The sequence below is a fragment of the Diplotaxodon limnothrissa genome, linkage group LG6 (genome assembly GCF_057381915.1).
Source record: "Diplotaxodon limnothrissa isolate DT_005_m linkage group LG6, D_limnothrissa_male_GT1.1, whole genome shotgun sequence".
NCBI classification, from domain to species: Eukaryota; Metazoa; Chordata; class Actinopteri; order Cichliformes; family Cichlidae; genus Diplotaxodon; species Diplotaxodon limnothrissa.
Window position 1 is genome coordinate 44,106,029 of NC_140601.1, and position 14,997 is coordinate 44,121,025.

A 14,997-nucleotide genomic window follows, 5' to 3' on the forward strand; every position below is an offset into this window, starting at 1 on the left:
ATGGATCTTTTGAAGCATGTGGGGACCACAGACTTCGCCAGGGACTCGTTGAAGATGTAAGTGAACACACCTGCTAGCTGGTCAGCGCAGCAGACGGCCGGTGATGCCGTCTGGCCCCGCCGCTTTCCTTGTGTTCACTGATGTGAAATTTCTGCTTTTTTTTCCCCGGAAATTTCGTGGCTCAAGAGTTGGGAGTTCGTCTTGTAATCGGAAGGTTGCCGGTTCGAGCCCCGGCTCCGACAGTCTCGGTCGTTGTGTCCTTGGGAAAGACACTTCACCCGTTGCCTACTGGTGGTGGTCAGAGGGCCCGGTGGCGCCAGTGTCCAGCAGCCTCGCCTCTGTCAGTGCGCCACAGGGCGGCTGTGGCTACAATCAGAATCAGAATCAGAATACTTTATTGATCCCTGGGGAAATTATTTTTTGTTACAGTGCTCCATTTTAAACCAACATTAAGACAAGACAGACAATACACTAACTAAGAATAGTACAATATATACATATATATACATACATACATAAGTCACTCATAAATAAATAGTTGGAAAAGAAACATGTGTAGCTGTAGCAGCAAACAGTGTGTTAGGTGGATGCGTTGTACAGGGAGCCACAGGCAGGAATGATGTCCTGTGTCGTTCAGTGGTGCATCATGGGTAATCTCAGTCTCTCACTGAACGAGCTCCTGTGACTGACCAACATGTCATGGAGTGGGTGGGAGGTGTTATCCAACATTGTCTTTATCTTGGACAGCATCCGCCTCTCCGACACCACCTTGAGGGAGTCCAGCTCCATCCCCACAACATTGCTGGCCTTACGGATCAGTTTATTAAGTCTGTTGGCATCTGCGACCCTCAGCCTGCTCCCCCAGCATGCAACAGCATAGAGGATCGCACTGGCCACAACAGACTCATAGAAAATCCTCAGCATTTTCCGGCAGATGTTGAAGGACCTCAGTCGCCTCAAAAAATAGAGACGACTCTGGCCCTTCCTGTAAAGTGCTGTGGTGTTTTTAGCCCAGTCCAGTTTATTGTCAATGTGTACTCCAAGGTATTTATAGTCCTCCACAATGTCAACACTGACCCCCTGGATTGAAACAGGGGTCAAGTGTTTCCTGGTCTTCCTGAAGTCCACGATCAGTTCCTTGGTCTTTGCCACGTTGAGCTGCAGATGATTCTGCTCACACCACGTGACAAAGGAGTCGACCACAGCCCGGTACTCTGTCTCATCATCCCTGCTGATGCATCCAACCACCACAGAGTCATCAGAAGACTCATGTGAAGAGAGAGGCTGGCACAGTGGTGTGGCTCTGGATTCCAGGCTGACTGCAGGTGAGGTTGTGGGGGTGGGAGCAGACACTGTGGTGTCGAATCTATTGAAAAACAGATTCAACTCGTCGGCTCTATTCTCACCTCCCTCAGCTCCCCTGCTGTTGGTTGGCCTGAATCCAGTGATGGTCTTCATGCCCCTCCACACCTCTCTCATGCTGTTCTGCTGGAGTTTCCACTCCAGCTTCCTCCTGTAATTGTCCTTAGCCTCTCTGATCTTGTCCTTTAGTAACACCTGGACCTTCCTCACCTCCTCTTTGTTGCCCCCTCTGAAAGCCCTCTTCTTGTTGTTGAGGAGGGCTTTGATGTCCTTAGTCACCCACGGCTTGTTATTTGGGTAACAATGAACAGTCTGAGCTGGAACAATGGAGTCGGTGCAGAAAGTTATGTAGTCTGTGATACACTCAGTAAGCCCATTGATGTCCTCGGCGTGAGGCTCACAGAGTGTTTCCCAGTCGGTCACCTCGAAACAGCCCTGTAGTTCCGCTATTGCCTCCTCTGACCACCTCCTAACAGTCCTGGTGGTCACAGGTTCCCTCCTCACAATTGGCACATAGCGGGGGGTGAGGTGAATCAGGTTATGATCTGACCTACCAAGTGGGGGGAGGGAGGAGGAGCTGTATGCATCCTTGACGTTAGCATACAGTAAGTCTAAAGTTTTCTCTCCCCTGGTGGGACAGTCCACATATTGTTTGAATGTTGGTAGTGTATTGTCCAGTGATACATGGTTGAAGTCACCCGAGATCACAATAAAGGCACTCGGGTGCTGAGTCTGTAGCCGAGCTATGGCAGAGTGGATAGTGTAGCTGCCATCACCAGTGTGTGAATGTGTGGATGTGGTATAAAGTGTTTTGGGGTCCTTAGGGACTAAGTAAAGCGCTATACAAATACAGGCCATTTACCATTTTTCCTTCCTCTTCCTCCTCAGGTGCTCCTCTTCGTCTTTTCCATTTTACGGAAGGTTGCGTGGGATTATGGCCGCCTGGCGCTGGTCACCGACGCTGACAGGTAAATGAAGGTTAATCAGTCTGTAAAGGTTCTTCATCACAGAGCTGGACCACAGCTTCACGGGCTTAATCCGTCACACGGGGTGCCGGAGACGTCCAGGAAGCTGAGTCTTTTTTTTGTGTGACGAATAAACATGTGCAGGCCTGAGGTGAGACAGGAAGAATTGGAAGCTGAGAGATGGATCGTTCTGATGTGTGAACCAAAGACAGTTTAGAATCTGTCTGTTTTTAGGTTTCCTACATTGAAATCAGTGAGCTGTTATATTAACCCGAGAATCAGTGAAGCTCTGCAGACAGGAGGCGCTCACACACAGTTTGGCTGCTTTAAAGCCACATTTGAATATGAATGTTGGGTCTGCGCTTCCACAGGACCCGCTGGTTTAGAAACGTATTCTCATTAACGACAAAAACAAGACGAACATCTTTTACTTGCTGCAAGGGAGGCCCCGGCCAGTGTCTCAGGAAGCACTCTGAATCCAGACTGACCCCAAATCCGGCCTCCGCTTGCTGCCTTTTATTGGGAAAACAGTTTACACAATACACATCACAGCAAAAGCACCTCCCACCGTAAACCCCCAGATGGTTCTAAGACAAGGCACTGTGTGTGTGTGTGTGTGTGTGTGTGTGTGTGTGTGTGTGTGTGTGTAAACATCTGTATGCATGTGCAAGAGTGTGTGTGTAAACATCTGTATGCATGTGCAAGAGTGTGTGTGTGTAAACATCTGTATGCATGTGCAAGAGTGTGTGTGTGTGTAAACATCTGTATGCATGTGCAAGAGTGTGTGTGTGTGTAAACATCTGTATGCATGTGCAAGAGTGTGTGTGTGTGTAAACATCTGTATGCATGTGCAAGAGTGTGTGTGTGTGTAAACATCTGTATGCATGTGCAAGAGTGTGTGTGTGTAAACATCTGTATGCATGTGCAAGAGTGTGTGTGTGTGTAAACATCTGTATGCATGTGCAAGAGCGTGTGTGTGTGTGTGTGTGTAAACATCTGTATGCATGTGCAAGAACGTGTGTGTGTGTGTGTGTGTGTGTGTAAACATCTGTATGCATGTGCAAGAACGTGTGTGTGTGTGTAAACATCTGTATGCATGTGCAAGAACGTGTGTGTGTGTGTAAACATCTGTATGCATGTGCAAGAGTGTGTGTGTGTGTGTGTGTAAACATCTGTATGCATGTGCAAGAGTGTGTGTGTGTGTGTGTGTGAACATCTGTATGCATGTGCAAGAACGTGTGTGTGTGTGAACATCTGTATGCATGTGCAAGAACGTGTGTGTGTGTGTAAACATCTGTATGCATGTGCAAGAACGTGTGTGTGTGCATGCGTGCCTGACTTCCAACTGTTTCTAACAACATCCTTAGTCACAAAATGGTAATCTCCCCCACACCCAATATATGGTTCACTTCCTGTATTGGTTCACCGTGCACAACACAGTGAAGCCACAGAAGGGCAGGAAGCCGACCACACAAGAAACAGATCTGTCAGATAGGATGCATCTGCAGTAAAACCTCCCCCTGAGTGGCTGGAGAGGTGGTCGGAGACAAAGGAATGTCTTGATCCTATAGATTTGCACTCAGACTTACAAATTTAAGAAACACAATGACACATTTAACAATTTGACTTAACAATGAACAAGTAAAAACACGGTTCAAGTAACATGTCTACCCCCAACAAACACCGACAGTATTAAAGATGGACGTAGCCTCCAAGATCTGACAGGTGAAGCCTCCTTAAATCTGCGTTCTCACTAATATCCAGCAGGTGGCGACGCTGGTTGGGGAAAAAGTCTGACTATATAGAAGAAACTGAGCCTCCGACTCAGCGGGACTCTTCCTTGATTGGTTGACTCGATGCTCATTGGTTAACAGCGTGTTTTAGCAGTAAGATTAGGCGGCGTTAGCAGAAAGCTTCAGCCCGAGGCTTCGCAGTGACATCATGGCGGCTGCGTCTATCTTTGAGCGTCCATGTGTAAACGCGGTGGTGGGCGTGATGCGCTCCTGCTGTGTGACCTGATCAGGGTTGTTTCCCTCTCACTGGCATCACCTCCTTGTTATTTTCTGTTTCCTCTCCCGAAGACTGAAGAAGCGTTTCAGCGACCTGGAGGAGCGGGAATAGTATGTTGTTGTTGCTTCCTCCCTGTTTGGTTTGTCTGCTAACCTCCTCTGGTTTGATTAACGGGCTCTCTGGTTGGTGCACTAACACCTCTTTTCTGCATTTCAGTCTGTGCTTGTTTGGGTTTCTGTATGGAAGGTTATTAGTGCCAACAGACTGCACAGATCTATCCGCAGCAGCCTGCTCGCTACATTTAAGCGTTTAATTATAAAAACATAACATTTGAACTGCTTGGCACTTGGTTGAACTGCAACACTTTAATCCTCCTGTTGTGTTTGTGTTTGTTTGGCTCAAAGTGGGCTTCCTATTTAGGCAAAATGGTTCATTGCCATGCGCCATATTATTAAGAAGAGATGGATCAGATTTCTCCCACGGGGCACATTGAACTGTGTCAGTGAGGCACTAATCGCCCTCCGCAGCACATGAACACTGTGTTTTTACAGCATTGAAATGGCTAATTATGCTACCTGCTGTGATGCTAACACCACTCCACGCTTCTCTCCATGTTTGTGTCAAACTCAGCCGAAGGCGCGACAGAGATAACTATGAGCCGGTGAAAAGGTAACGGCTACCCGCGTATGTGGACCCCTGTGACGTGCTAGCTAGATGACTCAGTAGCCCAACGTGCCGTAGCCACGCCCACGCTCAGAGTCGGCAGCTAAAACGATAATAACTGAAGACGTAAGAGCAAACGTAGTCGACGTTAAAGATGTCAGCACTACAGAACAGCCGATCATTATTGGGGTCACTGGTTGCCATGGTGATTCCCACCTTTGTGTAAACGTGGTGGTCCTGCAGTTCTGGACCCCGACTCTCTGAAGTTCTTGTGTGTTGTGATGTCAGCTGTTCTCCGTTTGGCTCTTAGTTTCGTGTTGTTGTCGTGTTCGAGTGCGTTAGTTCCCTCACATTCCTCCTGTGTGTTTCCCCGTGTCAGGTTTTTGTGTCTGACGTTCCCGAGTTATTGTCGCTTAGTTCCTGTTTTACTTTGTTAGTTGTCCCTGTTCTGTATTCAGTTTTACTTCCTGTCCTAGTATAAATGGCGCCGTCGTCCTCTGTGCGTTTCCTTCTGTCGGCTGGATTTTTGTAACGCCGTTTACAGACTTCAGATCGCTGAACTTTCCCCCCGACTCTGCTGTTTAGTCCTTAACCTGCAAACTGTGACAGTGGAGGCAGAAACACGTAGAAACCGTTAAAGACGTGAGGTAGCAGGTCCGGTGGATCAAGTCCGGTTCCTGAGCGGTTTGAAGCTTGAAGTTCCTGCTGTACCGACCGCCACAGAGCTTTTGTTGGATAGACGTGACTCAGATCTTTATTTGCGTTTCCAGCTGAGCCGACGGTTTGGCTCTAAGCCGTTTCTCCCAAATCCGTCAATTTGAACCCAGTGAAGGGTCGCCGCGATCGAGCGAGCGGGGTCGCCACCACAGCGGGGTCGCTGCTCAGTCGAGCGCGCGGGGTCACTGCGATCGAGCGAGCGGGGTCGCCGCGGGTGTGCCGATCCAGGTTTGTGCTTGGTGAACCGTCGTCTGTGTTTAGTGTCTCGAAACTCATTTTCAAAGGAACTCTGGAGTCTTACCAGCTGTCACACACAGAGGTCAAAGGTCAGAGGGCCCCATACTAACATTCCTGTTTGTGTCCACAGTGTTGCCTCGGCGATGCACTCGGAGACGCCCGACCGCTATGAACGCCTCACCTCGGTTTCCAGCTCTGTTGACTTCGACCAGAGAGACAACGTAAGAACACCTTCATCACTCCCTCCTCTTCCTGCTCCGCCACAGTTAGCCGTTAGCTGACAGAGGGTCAAAGTTCATCCAAACTGGGCAGAACTCACAAAACGCACACACATCATCATCATCTGGCGTCATCATAGCGGCCACCACAGTGGACAGCTATTCAAAGGCTGTTGTTGTATCCGTGTCAGTGTTGATGGTGTACCTGCACATAAACCACTACGTTGGACACTGATGTGTCCCTCCATACCTGCCACCTGCTGGTCATTTAATGTTACTACAGATGTTTGACGTGTTTCTTTGTAATTATTGTTATTTAACCTTGTCACGGATGAATTATGACAACCTCAGTCAGAATTTAATTCATGCGTGACAGGGTTAAAGCAGGACACAGAGTACGTCTGTGATCTGTGTTCCTAATCCATCGGCCATTGTTCAGCTCGGCAGCTCTGGGTACTTTGAGCTGCGACCGCTAACGGTTAGCTGAGGCCCCGCCCACTGGCCTCGCCTGCACACCTGCGGCTTGTGAGGATGAGGAATCCCAGGCACAGTCGGGGCTTTCACTGTCGTTTCGCTTGCTGTAAAGCTGTCGTCTTCTTCCTGTTTGTGTTTCAGGGTTTCTGCTCGTGGCTGACGGCCATCTTCAGAATAAAGTGAGTATGAGGAAACGGCTTCTCGCTTTCACGGTCAGACCGAAAGCTCCACTGTCCCATCGTTACCACAGACTGTGAACTCATCACAGACGCTCAGATTTCCCAGTGTAAGAACAGACCGTGACTCCTCCTGTTTCTGCCGCAGAGACGAGGAGATTCGTGAGAAGTGTGGCGAAGACGCCGTTTACTACTTGTCCTTCCAGCGTCACATCATCGGCCTTCTGGTCGTGGTCGGCGTCCTCTCGGTCGGCATCGTCCTGCCCGTGAACTTCTCTGGAGACCTTCTGGGTAAGAGCAACTCGGTCTGAGGGTCTCGGGTCTCGATGTGTCACTCACCGCCTTCTCGCCTTCTGTCTGAATGTTTTAGTCCGAATTATCAGTAAAGATGCTTTCCTCAGCCGAGGAACACCTGGACCACCCTCCAAAGAAGGTAAAGTGGGTGGGGTCAGAGGCGTAGGCGCCCTGCGCCCTGTAGACTGTGGCTAATGGTAGACTCGGTCCCATCTGGTCTGTAGTACGAGTGCCGTGTTAGAAACGTGCTGTGGTTTTGTCATAGTGACAGGCGGTAGGTAAGGAGGTGAAAGCGGCTATGATGACTTCCTGTGCTGACCCAGGGGCGGGGTGTCAACAATAAAAGCTCTTCCTGTCAGACGCACATGGAGGGCGTCCGCTCGGCGAAATGGCCTTCGAGGATTCAGAAACACCCGTGGACGAAGCTTTAAAGAAGTCACGCTGAGTCGGGCATATGAAACCATCAATAAACACGTCGCTCAGTGACTCAGACGCTGCGTTTTATTTCTGTCTTTGCAACACAACGACATTTAAGCCAATAAAGCTCCACTTCAAGCTTTCCCACTATAAACACCGTGACTACTGGAAGTCCACCAGCACACATCTGGTGATGCAATGGCTGATGTTAGGAAAAGCACTCGTGCACACTCGGGCTTCATGTGACCTTTGCTTTCTTCCAGAAAACAACGCCTACAGCTTCGGACGCACGACGATAGCCAACCTGAAGTCTGGGTGAGATTTCATATCTTCTTCTTTGCTTTGTTAATCACGGCGTTGTTTCCTGCAGATGTTTCAGAGTAAAAGCTTGTGAACCTTCCTGTTGAGAGGTGTAATCTGGGGGTTTGCTACATTGCAGGACGAACCTGCTCTGGCTGCACACCACGTTTGCCTTCATGTATCTGCTGCTGACCGTCTACAGCATGAGGAGGCACACGTCTAAGATGCACTACAAGGAGGACGACCTGGTAGGAAGTCCGTGAACTCTGAGGACGCGGCATTTGTGCGCTTAGCCGTGCGGTAATCCCAGTTTTGTGTCTTGCAGGTGAAACGCACTCTGTTCATCAACGGCATCTCCAAGTATGCCGAGGAGAGTCAGATCAAACAGCACTTTGAGTAAGTTCCACGCTCTCCTGTCAGTGACTGCACGGAGCTGTTCTCCTGCTCCGAGTTTGTGATGATGAGTGTAACCCCCATGAGTCTGCCCTGAACACTCAGCTTATCACAGTTTCATTCAGAAGGGATGTCCCTAATATGGTCATCTGGGGCACATGGCCAGTCAGATGAAAGTGAAAGGGGGCAGGGCTAAAGCAGCTTGTTTCAGACACTGCACGAGGCCCAGCATCAGATAAAGAAGGATGATTATGAGCTGTGAGTCCTGCAGCGCTGCTGTGGGAGGGTGCAGGAATCGAACGCTTGTTCTGATGGTGGTGTGCCTCCTCTGTGTCCTGCAGGCAGGCGTACGAGAACTGCACGGTGCTCGAGGCTCGGATCTGCTATAACGTGGCCAAACTGATGGCTCTGAACGCTGAAAGGTGAGGCCCAGTGCATGCTGGGAGTAAAATCTCACACACCCACACAGTAATCATTCATATGCATGAAAATGTGAGACTCTGAACGCATCACGTTTATAAGTAGAAATGCATCGATCAGCTGGTTTTGACCCCTGAGCTGTGTGAACATCTCCAAGCTCTTCACAAGCATTCTGTCTTTTCCACCTTGCAGTAATCTAAATACAGATTACTGCTGTCATGTTCAGCTCCGCTCCAGAAGCCTTGTTTCTGACTCCACATCGACCAGTTGGACCCGATAAATCTCCAGCAGTCAAATCATTTCAATTCAATTTTATTTATAGAGCACCAACATGCTTTATATTGTAAGGGAGACCCTACAATAATAGATACAGAGAAAAACCCAACAATCATATGACCCCCTATGAGCAGCACTTTGGCAACAGTGGGAAGGAAAAACTCCCTTTTAACAGGAAGAAACCTCCGGCAGAACCAGGCTCAGGGAGGGGCGGGGCCATCTGCTGTGATTGGTTGGGGTGAGAGAAGGAAGACAGGATAAAGACATGCTGTGGAAGAGAGACTGAGATCAGAAAAATAAAATACTGTAAATAGGAGCTTTTTTCTTTTAAGTTTTCCAAGAAAAATTTTTGCTGCTCTAAACTGATTCAAGCAGACCTTTGACCTTTTGCACAACCAATCACAGGTGTTTACATGAAGACTGATGATTTGATCTGTGCTGCAGAGCCACAGCCAATGAAAAACAAATTGCAGACTTTAGTTGAATCATTGCTGACAACTTTAACCCAGGTTTGTTTTTATTCACATTGCTTGTTGTCGCTACACAGCTTTTTTTCTTTTTTTTTCTTTTAGCAGGTTTATCCAGACCTGTTTGTCTTCTGATTAACTAAACTGCTCCTTATGTGAAATTCAAGTCTGGTCAGCTAGCATGGCCTACGTTACCTTCAGCTGCCCCGGCTACAGGAGCCTGGCTAACTACGGGTTTTTATGAGGGTGTGAAGCCCAGTCTCCAATTCAGTGATCCTGGCCTCCAGAGCTGCAAACAAGCTACATTCATTCCAAATATCGTTATTGCTAAAGTGCGCCGAGGAGTAAGCATCTGACACGAGCAGGAAAGTGCTCCACGTCGTCACCTGATGACTTCATTCGTGTTTTGCAGGAAGAAGACGGAGCGCAGCAAGAAGTTTTTTACCGACCTGATGGCTAAAGAACACGTTCCCACCATGATCAACCCCAAGCCCTGCGGACACCTCTGCTGTTGCGCCATCGCTGGCTGTGAGGAGGTAAAAACAAAGACATCGCCCCCATGGCAGAACCGTGCGCGGTCACATCAGCAGCTGCTAACTAGCTAGCTGGGCTCATTATACAGCGACGTTTCTGCACATTCCCTTCAGTTCATCAACTGTGCAATGATTTTGTCCTGCGTCGCATGTCTCTGCGTTATGTTGTGGTGTTTCCGTTGTTAAAATGCCGCCAATACAGAAAATGGCGAGCTGGTACTCAGAATGATGAGTCCAGGAGCAGCACGCTGGACTTCAGGGTTACTTCACCTGTCCTGCAAGTCGTCACGACATCGCCAAGCTTTACCCACATAATTCAAATGCTAACGTGCTAATGTTAGCATGTCAGGTGGCAGTTTGTTGATGCTTTTCTGTGGTCTGCAGGAGGAGGCGGTCAGCTACTACACCAAGAGGGAGGCCAAACTCAAGGAGGAGTACAGGAAGGAGAAGGAAAAGGTCCACACCAAGCCTCTGGGCATGGCCTTTGTCACCTTCCAGAATGAGGCCATGACTGCCATGTAAGCCACTCGCTTCACTTCCTCTTTATCTGTCTCAGACTCCTCCCCCTATTTTTCTCCTCAGAAACTTCTCATTTGGCGATCGTTAAATATTTTATGGTTTTTATAGTTTTCTCTAACGAAATGTCCCACCTGCCTCCACCTCACGTTAGCCACACCCCTCACATTCGAATCCTTGTCATGTCTTCGACCTCACCTCTGCTCACGGCTCTTCTTTTCTCAGCATTTTGAAGGACTTTAACGCCTGTCAGGTTCAGGGGTGTCGATGTCGTCAGGAGCCACGTTCCTCTCAGTTCAGCGAGGTTCTTCACGTTCATAACTGGAGTGTTTCGTACGCACCCGACCCACAGAATGTCCGCTGGTATGTCCGCACGCTCCGCCCACCTGAAACTTTGGACAAATAAATGCGCCCTTTGAGATCAGCTGACTCTGTGTTCCTTCCTGTAGGGAACACCTTTCACTGGGCGGGATCTCCTGGTGGATCCGTTGTTTTGTCATCAACTGCATCCTCTTCATTCTGCTCTTCTTCCTCACCACGCCCGCAATCATCATTTCCACCATGGACAAGTTCAACGTCACCAAGCCCGTCGAGTATCTGAATGTAAGAAGCGTGAAGCAGGTGTATAGTCCGGCTTCAGGCCGATTCCTTCAGCTCTGACTCTGTGCTCTCTGTCTGTTGGGTGCTTGGATCAATGCTTGTTGGTGAATGGTTTGGGTTGATTGGGTGGATGTTTGGTCGGATGAATTGTTTTTCTTGGTTTCTTGAACAGAACCCCATCGTCACTCAGTTCTTCCCCACCCTGCTGCTCTGGGCTTTCTCTGCTCTGCTGCCAACCATCGTCTACTACTCTGCTTTCTTCGAGGCTCACTGGACCAGGTACAGCTGCTTCCACTGCTGCTCTTCATCACTTTGTTATTTGTGAGAGTAGCACACACCGTGAAACTAGAAATAAATAAGTCGAAGGTCCCATTTAAAGTCATTTCCTGTAGAGTCCCAGTGATGATTAAAGTCGAGTGACGCTTGTATCTGACCTCAGTGTTTGCCATGTTTTGTTTTTTATCCCCTGCGTTATTGGGCACGCTTCATCCCATTTTTCTTTTCTTTTCTTTTTTTTTTTTTTTGTCCCCGTTTGCCCACGCTTTGTCCCCGTTTGCCCACGCTTTGTCCCCGTTTGCCCACGCTTTGTCCCCGTTTGCCCACGCTTTGTCCCCGTTTGCCCACGCTTTGTCCCCGTTTGCACACGCTTTGTCCCCGTTTGCCCACGCTTTGTCCCCGTTTGCCCACGCTTTGTCCCCGTTTGCCCACGCTTTGTCCCCGTTTGCCCGTGGTTTGCTCCTGGTTCCGTCCATCTCACAGTTTCTGTTTCACCTGTCGGTGTGTGCAGGTCTGGAGAAAACAGGACAACCATGCATAAGTGTTACACCTTCCTGATCTTCATGGTTCTGTTGTTGCCATCTCTCGGCCTCAGCAGGTAACAGATCTTGTGGCTCTAAAGAGTGTGAAACCTGACTGACCTTTGACCTCTACTAAAGCGTTTCTGTCTGTGCTTTCCAGTCTGGACGTTTTCTTCCGCTGGCTCTTTGACAGGAAGTTCCTGGCTGATGCTAAAGTCCGATTTGAGTGAGTTATGTTTTGTTTCCAGCCTACAGTTTGACGGTTGTTACCGCTCACTGAAAACCACTGTGTTTCTGCAGGTGCGTCTTTCTGCCAGATAACGGCGCCTTCTTCGTCAACTACGTTATCGCCTCCGCATTCATCGGAAATGCCATGGACCTGCTGAGGATCCCCGGCCTGCTCATGTACATGATCCGGCTGTGCCTGGCTCGCTCTGCTGCCGACCGCCGCAACGTCAAGAGGGTGAGGACACACTCACTGAGAAGTTTATGGTGGTGCGGTAAAGCTTTCAGCCCACAGGGGGCGCTGCTCTGACTGTAACCCTGTCTGTCGTCCCTACAGCATCAGGCTTACGAGTTTCAGTTCGGAGCAGCGTATGCCTGGATGATGAACGTCTTCACAGTGGTGATGGCCTACAGCATCACCTGCCCCATCATCGTGCCCTTCGGTCAGTCCAGCACTGCAGTAACTGTTAGTCAGTACATGTTTAGAGTAACAGTACAGGTGTTGAAGTAGTAGTAGTACTAGCATCCAGGTGAAGTCATACAAGTCAGTGTAAAGTGTGACGGTGGCTGAAAATAGTCTAATTCCTGTTCCCGTAAAGTCTCAAGTCAGAATAAAAGCAGGTCCAGCATGACGTCAGGGGTATTCAGCTCACCTGTTCACCCGCAGGTCTGATGTACATGCTGCTGAAACACTTGGTGGACCGATACAACATGTACTACGCTTACCTGCCCTCCAAACTGGACAAGAAGATCCACTCTGGAGCCGTCACCCAAGTGGTGGCAGCACCCATCCTCTGCCTTTTCTGGCTGCTGTTCTTCTCCACTGTACGCACAGGTAAGCCCCGCCCACCACAGCTGTGTCAGACCTTCCTTGCCGCGCCGCCTAGGACGGCCGCTTAGACCGTTTGATGAGTCCAATAAAGTAATGCGAGTGGTGCAGGTAGCTGTTCTGCAGAGACGCCCTTCATGACTGCAGGATGTTTCTGAAAGAAGCTGCAGAGCTCAGTAGCATCCCTGAGTGTCTGGGACACTACGAGTCTCCCGACCCTCTGAATCCCTGAATTTCTCTTTTATGTAGTTAATTGTAGTTTTCATTATTAGTGGATCAATGAGAAGGTTGAACAGTTCTGGTCGTTTGTCACTGATAACAAGTGCTGACAGTGAAAGGCAGTTTCTGACATGTTGCTTTTTTTGGGGGGGTGGGGGGGTAGACTATAACAAGACAATACCAAGACCAGTGGGTATCGAGACCAAGACGAAGTCAAGACGAGACCGAGACAAAAAAGTCTTTAAACTGCAGCCAGATGCTGCTTCGTGTACAGGTCTCGGGCACATTTATGTGTTTTTGCGATGCACAGCCCTCCTCACCACCGTCCACTGTCTCACTCACTGAGAGGACAGACGCACGCTCCACGTGACCGTCACGTCCATCACCCTCTCTGTTTTTCACATAATGATATTATCCTATATCCTCGCATGTGATTGGCCACAATATGGAGGGAAATTAATTGAGTTGCCGGCTCTCGCTCAATGGGAGTCGACTCTTCTGATTCACTGCAAAGCGCTCTCGTTGTGTGTCATGGATACTGTTGACTCCAAATCTCCGACCACTATGTCGATCTGAGACAACAAGAGGGAGACAGCGGGAGCAACACCAAAGTCTGTCGAGGTCGAGACCAAGACCAAGTAAAACTCTGGCGGGGGGGGATTTTTTAAATGTTTCTATCGTTTTGGGGGGGTCTGACAGTCCTGCCAGTGGGTACTGGCTATTATCACCCTGATGACAAGATGTCGTCTCCGTGGATGGCGTTCGATAGCATCGCCGAGTAAATGTGGTTAACCATACTTGTCCTCACATCTGATTGCCCGGTGTTTTCAGAGGACATTTGTGGGTCATGGTTCAACCTCACTCTCACCTGGTCGGATACAAATAGGCGATAAATCCGGGGTAACGTGAGGCAGTTTTCTGAGGTGACTCCTTTAGTGAAGTTAACCACACCCTCGGTGAAAGGATGAGCTGTTTTAAATCCAGCAGAACTAAAAAAATGATGTGTTAGTATTCGCGACAGGAAGTTGTTATTTGCTGACCATAGCTAACTGCTAATGTGCTCTCAGGCTTCGACACGCCGACCTCCATGTTCACGCTCGTGGTGCTGATCGTCACCATTGTGGTCTGTCTGTCTCACGTCTGCTTCGGACACTTCAAGTACCTCAGCGCTCACAACTACAAGGTACGACAGCAGTGCGATGAAGGTTAGTGTGCAGTGTGTGAACGCCAGCGTCTTATTCCGAGCATCTCCATTTCAGATCGACACAAAGGAGAACGACGTGGACGCTGTCGAGAATGGACGTCCAGCTCGTCCCTCGTCCTCACCCACCACCAAATCTCAGGTGACGCATGTTGTCTTTATTGGGATTGCAACAAACCACTCCCCCAGGTTTTCATCAAACGGGTCTCAGTACCGCCGGAGATCGGGGCCGCTGAGGCCTTCGGTTAGTCCGCCTTAGACACACTCACAGCTGTTTGAGTCTGTGGGCCCAGAAAGGCAGGCAGACTCACCAAAGCAAACCAAAACTGAGACAAACTAGGAGATGGTGTGAGATTTTATCAGAATGCCTTTCCTGGACTGATCCTCCCGTACAGCTCATAAAACACTGAAAGGTTCAAAAAGCACCAAGCTCAAATTCAAAGATCTGCTCTTACCTTATTTAACTTGTCTCTCAATCACTGCACTGAAGGGAGAACAGATTTGTAGTTCTTGATTTTATCCATAAGCTAATAAAACATTCTTTCTAGTTCTCTAGAAAACCTTGGACCTAAGTTACCGATGGTTCCCTACTTGTTGAGATACACAAGTTTTATGAATCACAACTAGCAAACAACACTCCAAAAGTTGATTCTGTTCATCTGGACGTTTTCAGTGGGAGAAACGTTTC

At 49.0% G+C, this 14,997-nt stretch overlaps 1 protein-coding gene across 6 annotated transcripts in view; it reads left to right on the plus strand.

The window, feature by feature from the left end:
* The window catches only part of tmem63bb (transmembrane protein 63Bb), a 35,336-nt gene that overhangs the window by 15,983 nt on the left and 4,356 nt on the right, over positions 1 to 14,997 (plus strand). For 5 of the 6 annotated variants that reach the window (XM_085355325.1, XM_085355331.1, XM_085355328.1 and 2 more), the window contains 21 exons: positions 2,251 to 2,330; positions 4,409 to 4,447; positions 6,085 to 6,175; positions 6,788 to 6,825; positions 6,971 to 7,113; positions 7,797 to 7,848; positions 7,973 to 8,081; positions 8,159 to 8,229; positions 8,568 to 8,648; positions 9,802 to 9,925; positions 10,307 to 10,440; positions 10,664 to 10,801; positions 10,888 to 11,041; positions 11,211 to 11,317; positions 11,826 to 11,912; positions 11,996 to 12,061; positions 12,136 to 12,298; positions 12,398 to 12,503; positions 12,728 to 12,895; positions 14,176 to 14,291; positions 14,368 to 14,451. In XM_085355325.1, the coding sequence (XP_085211451.1) occupies positions 2,251 to 2,330; positions 4,409 to 4,447; positions 6,085 to 6,175; positions 6,788 to 6,825; positions 6,971 to 7,113; positions 7,797 to 7,848; positions 7,973 to 8,081; positions 8,159 to 8,229; positions 8,568 to 8,648; positions 9,802 to 9,925; positions 10,307 to 10,440; positions 10,664 to 10,801; positions 10,888 to 11,041; positions 11,211 to 11,317; positions 11,826 to 11,912; positions 11,996 to 12,061; positions 12,136 to 12,298; positions 12,398 to 12,503; positions 12,728 to 12,895; positions 14,176 to 14,291; positions 14,368 to 14,451 (2,151 nt within the window). The remainder of the gene's footprint in view (positions 1 to 2,250; positions 2,331 to 4,408; positions 4,448 to 6,084; positions 6,176 to 6,787; positions 6,826 to 6,970; positions 7,114 to 7,796; positions 7,849 to 7,972; positions 8,082 to 8,158; positions 8,230 to 8,567; positions 8,649 to 9,801; positions 9,926 to 10,306; positions 10,441 to 10,663; positions 10,802 to 10,887; positions 11,042 to 11,210; positions 11,318 to 11,825; positions 11,913 to 11,995; positions 12,062 to 12,135; positions 12,299 to 12,397; positions 12,504 to 12,727; positions 12,896 to 14,175; positions 14,292 to 14,367; positions 14,452 to 14,997) is intronic. The other variant, XM_085355326.1, reaches the window with a different exon arrangement.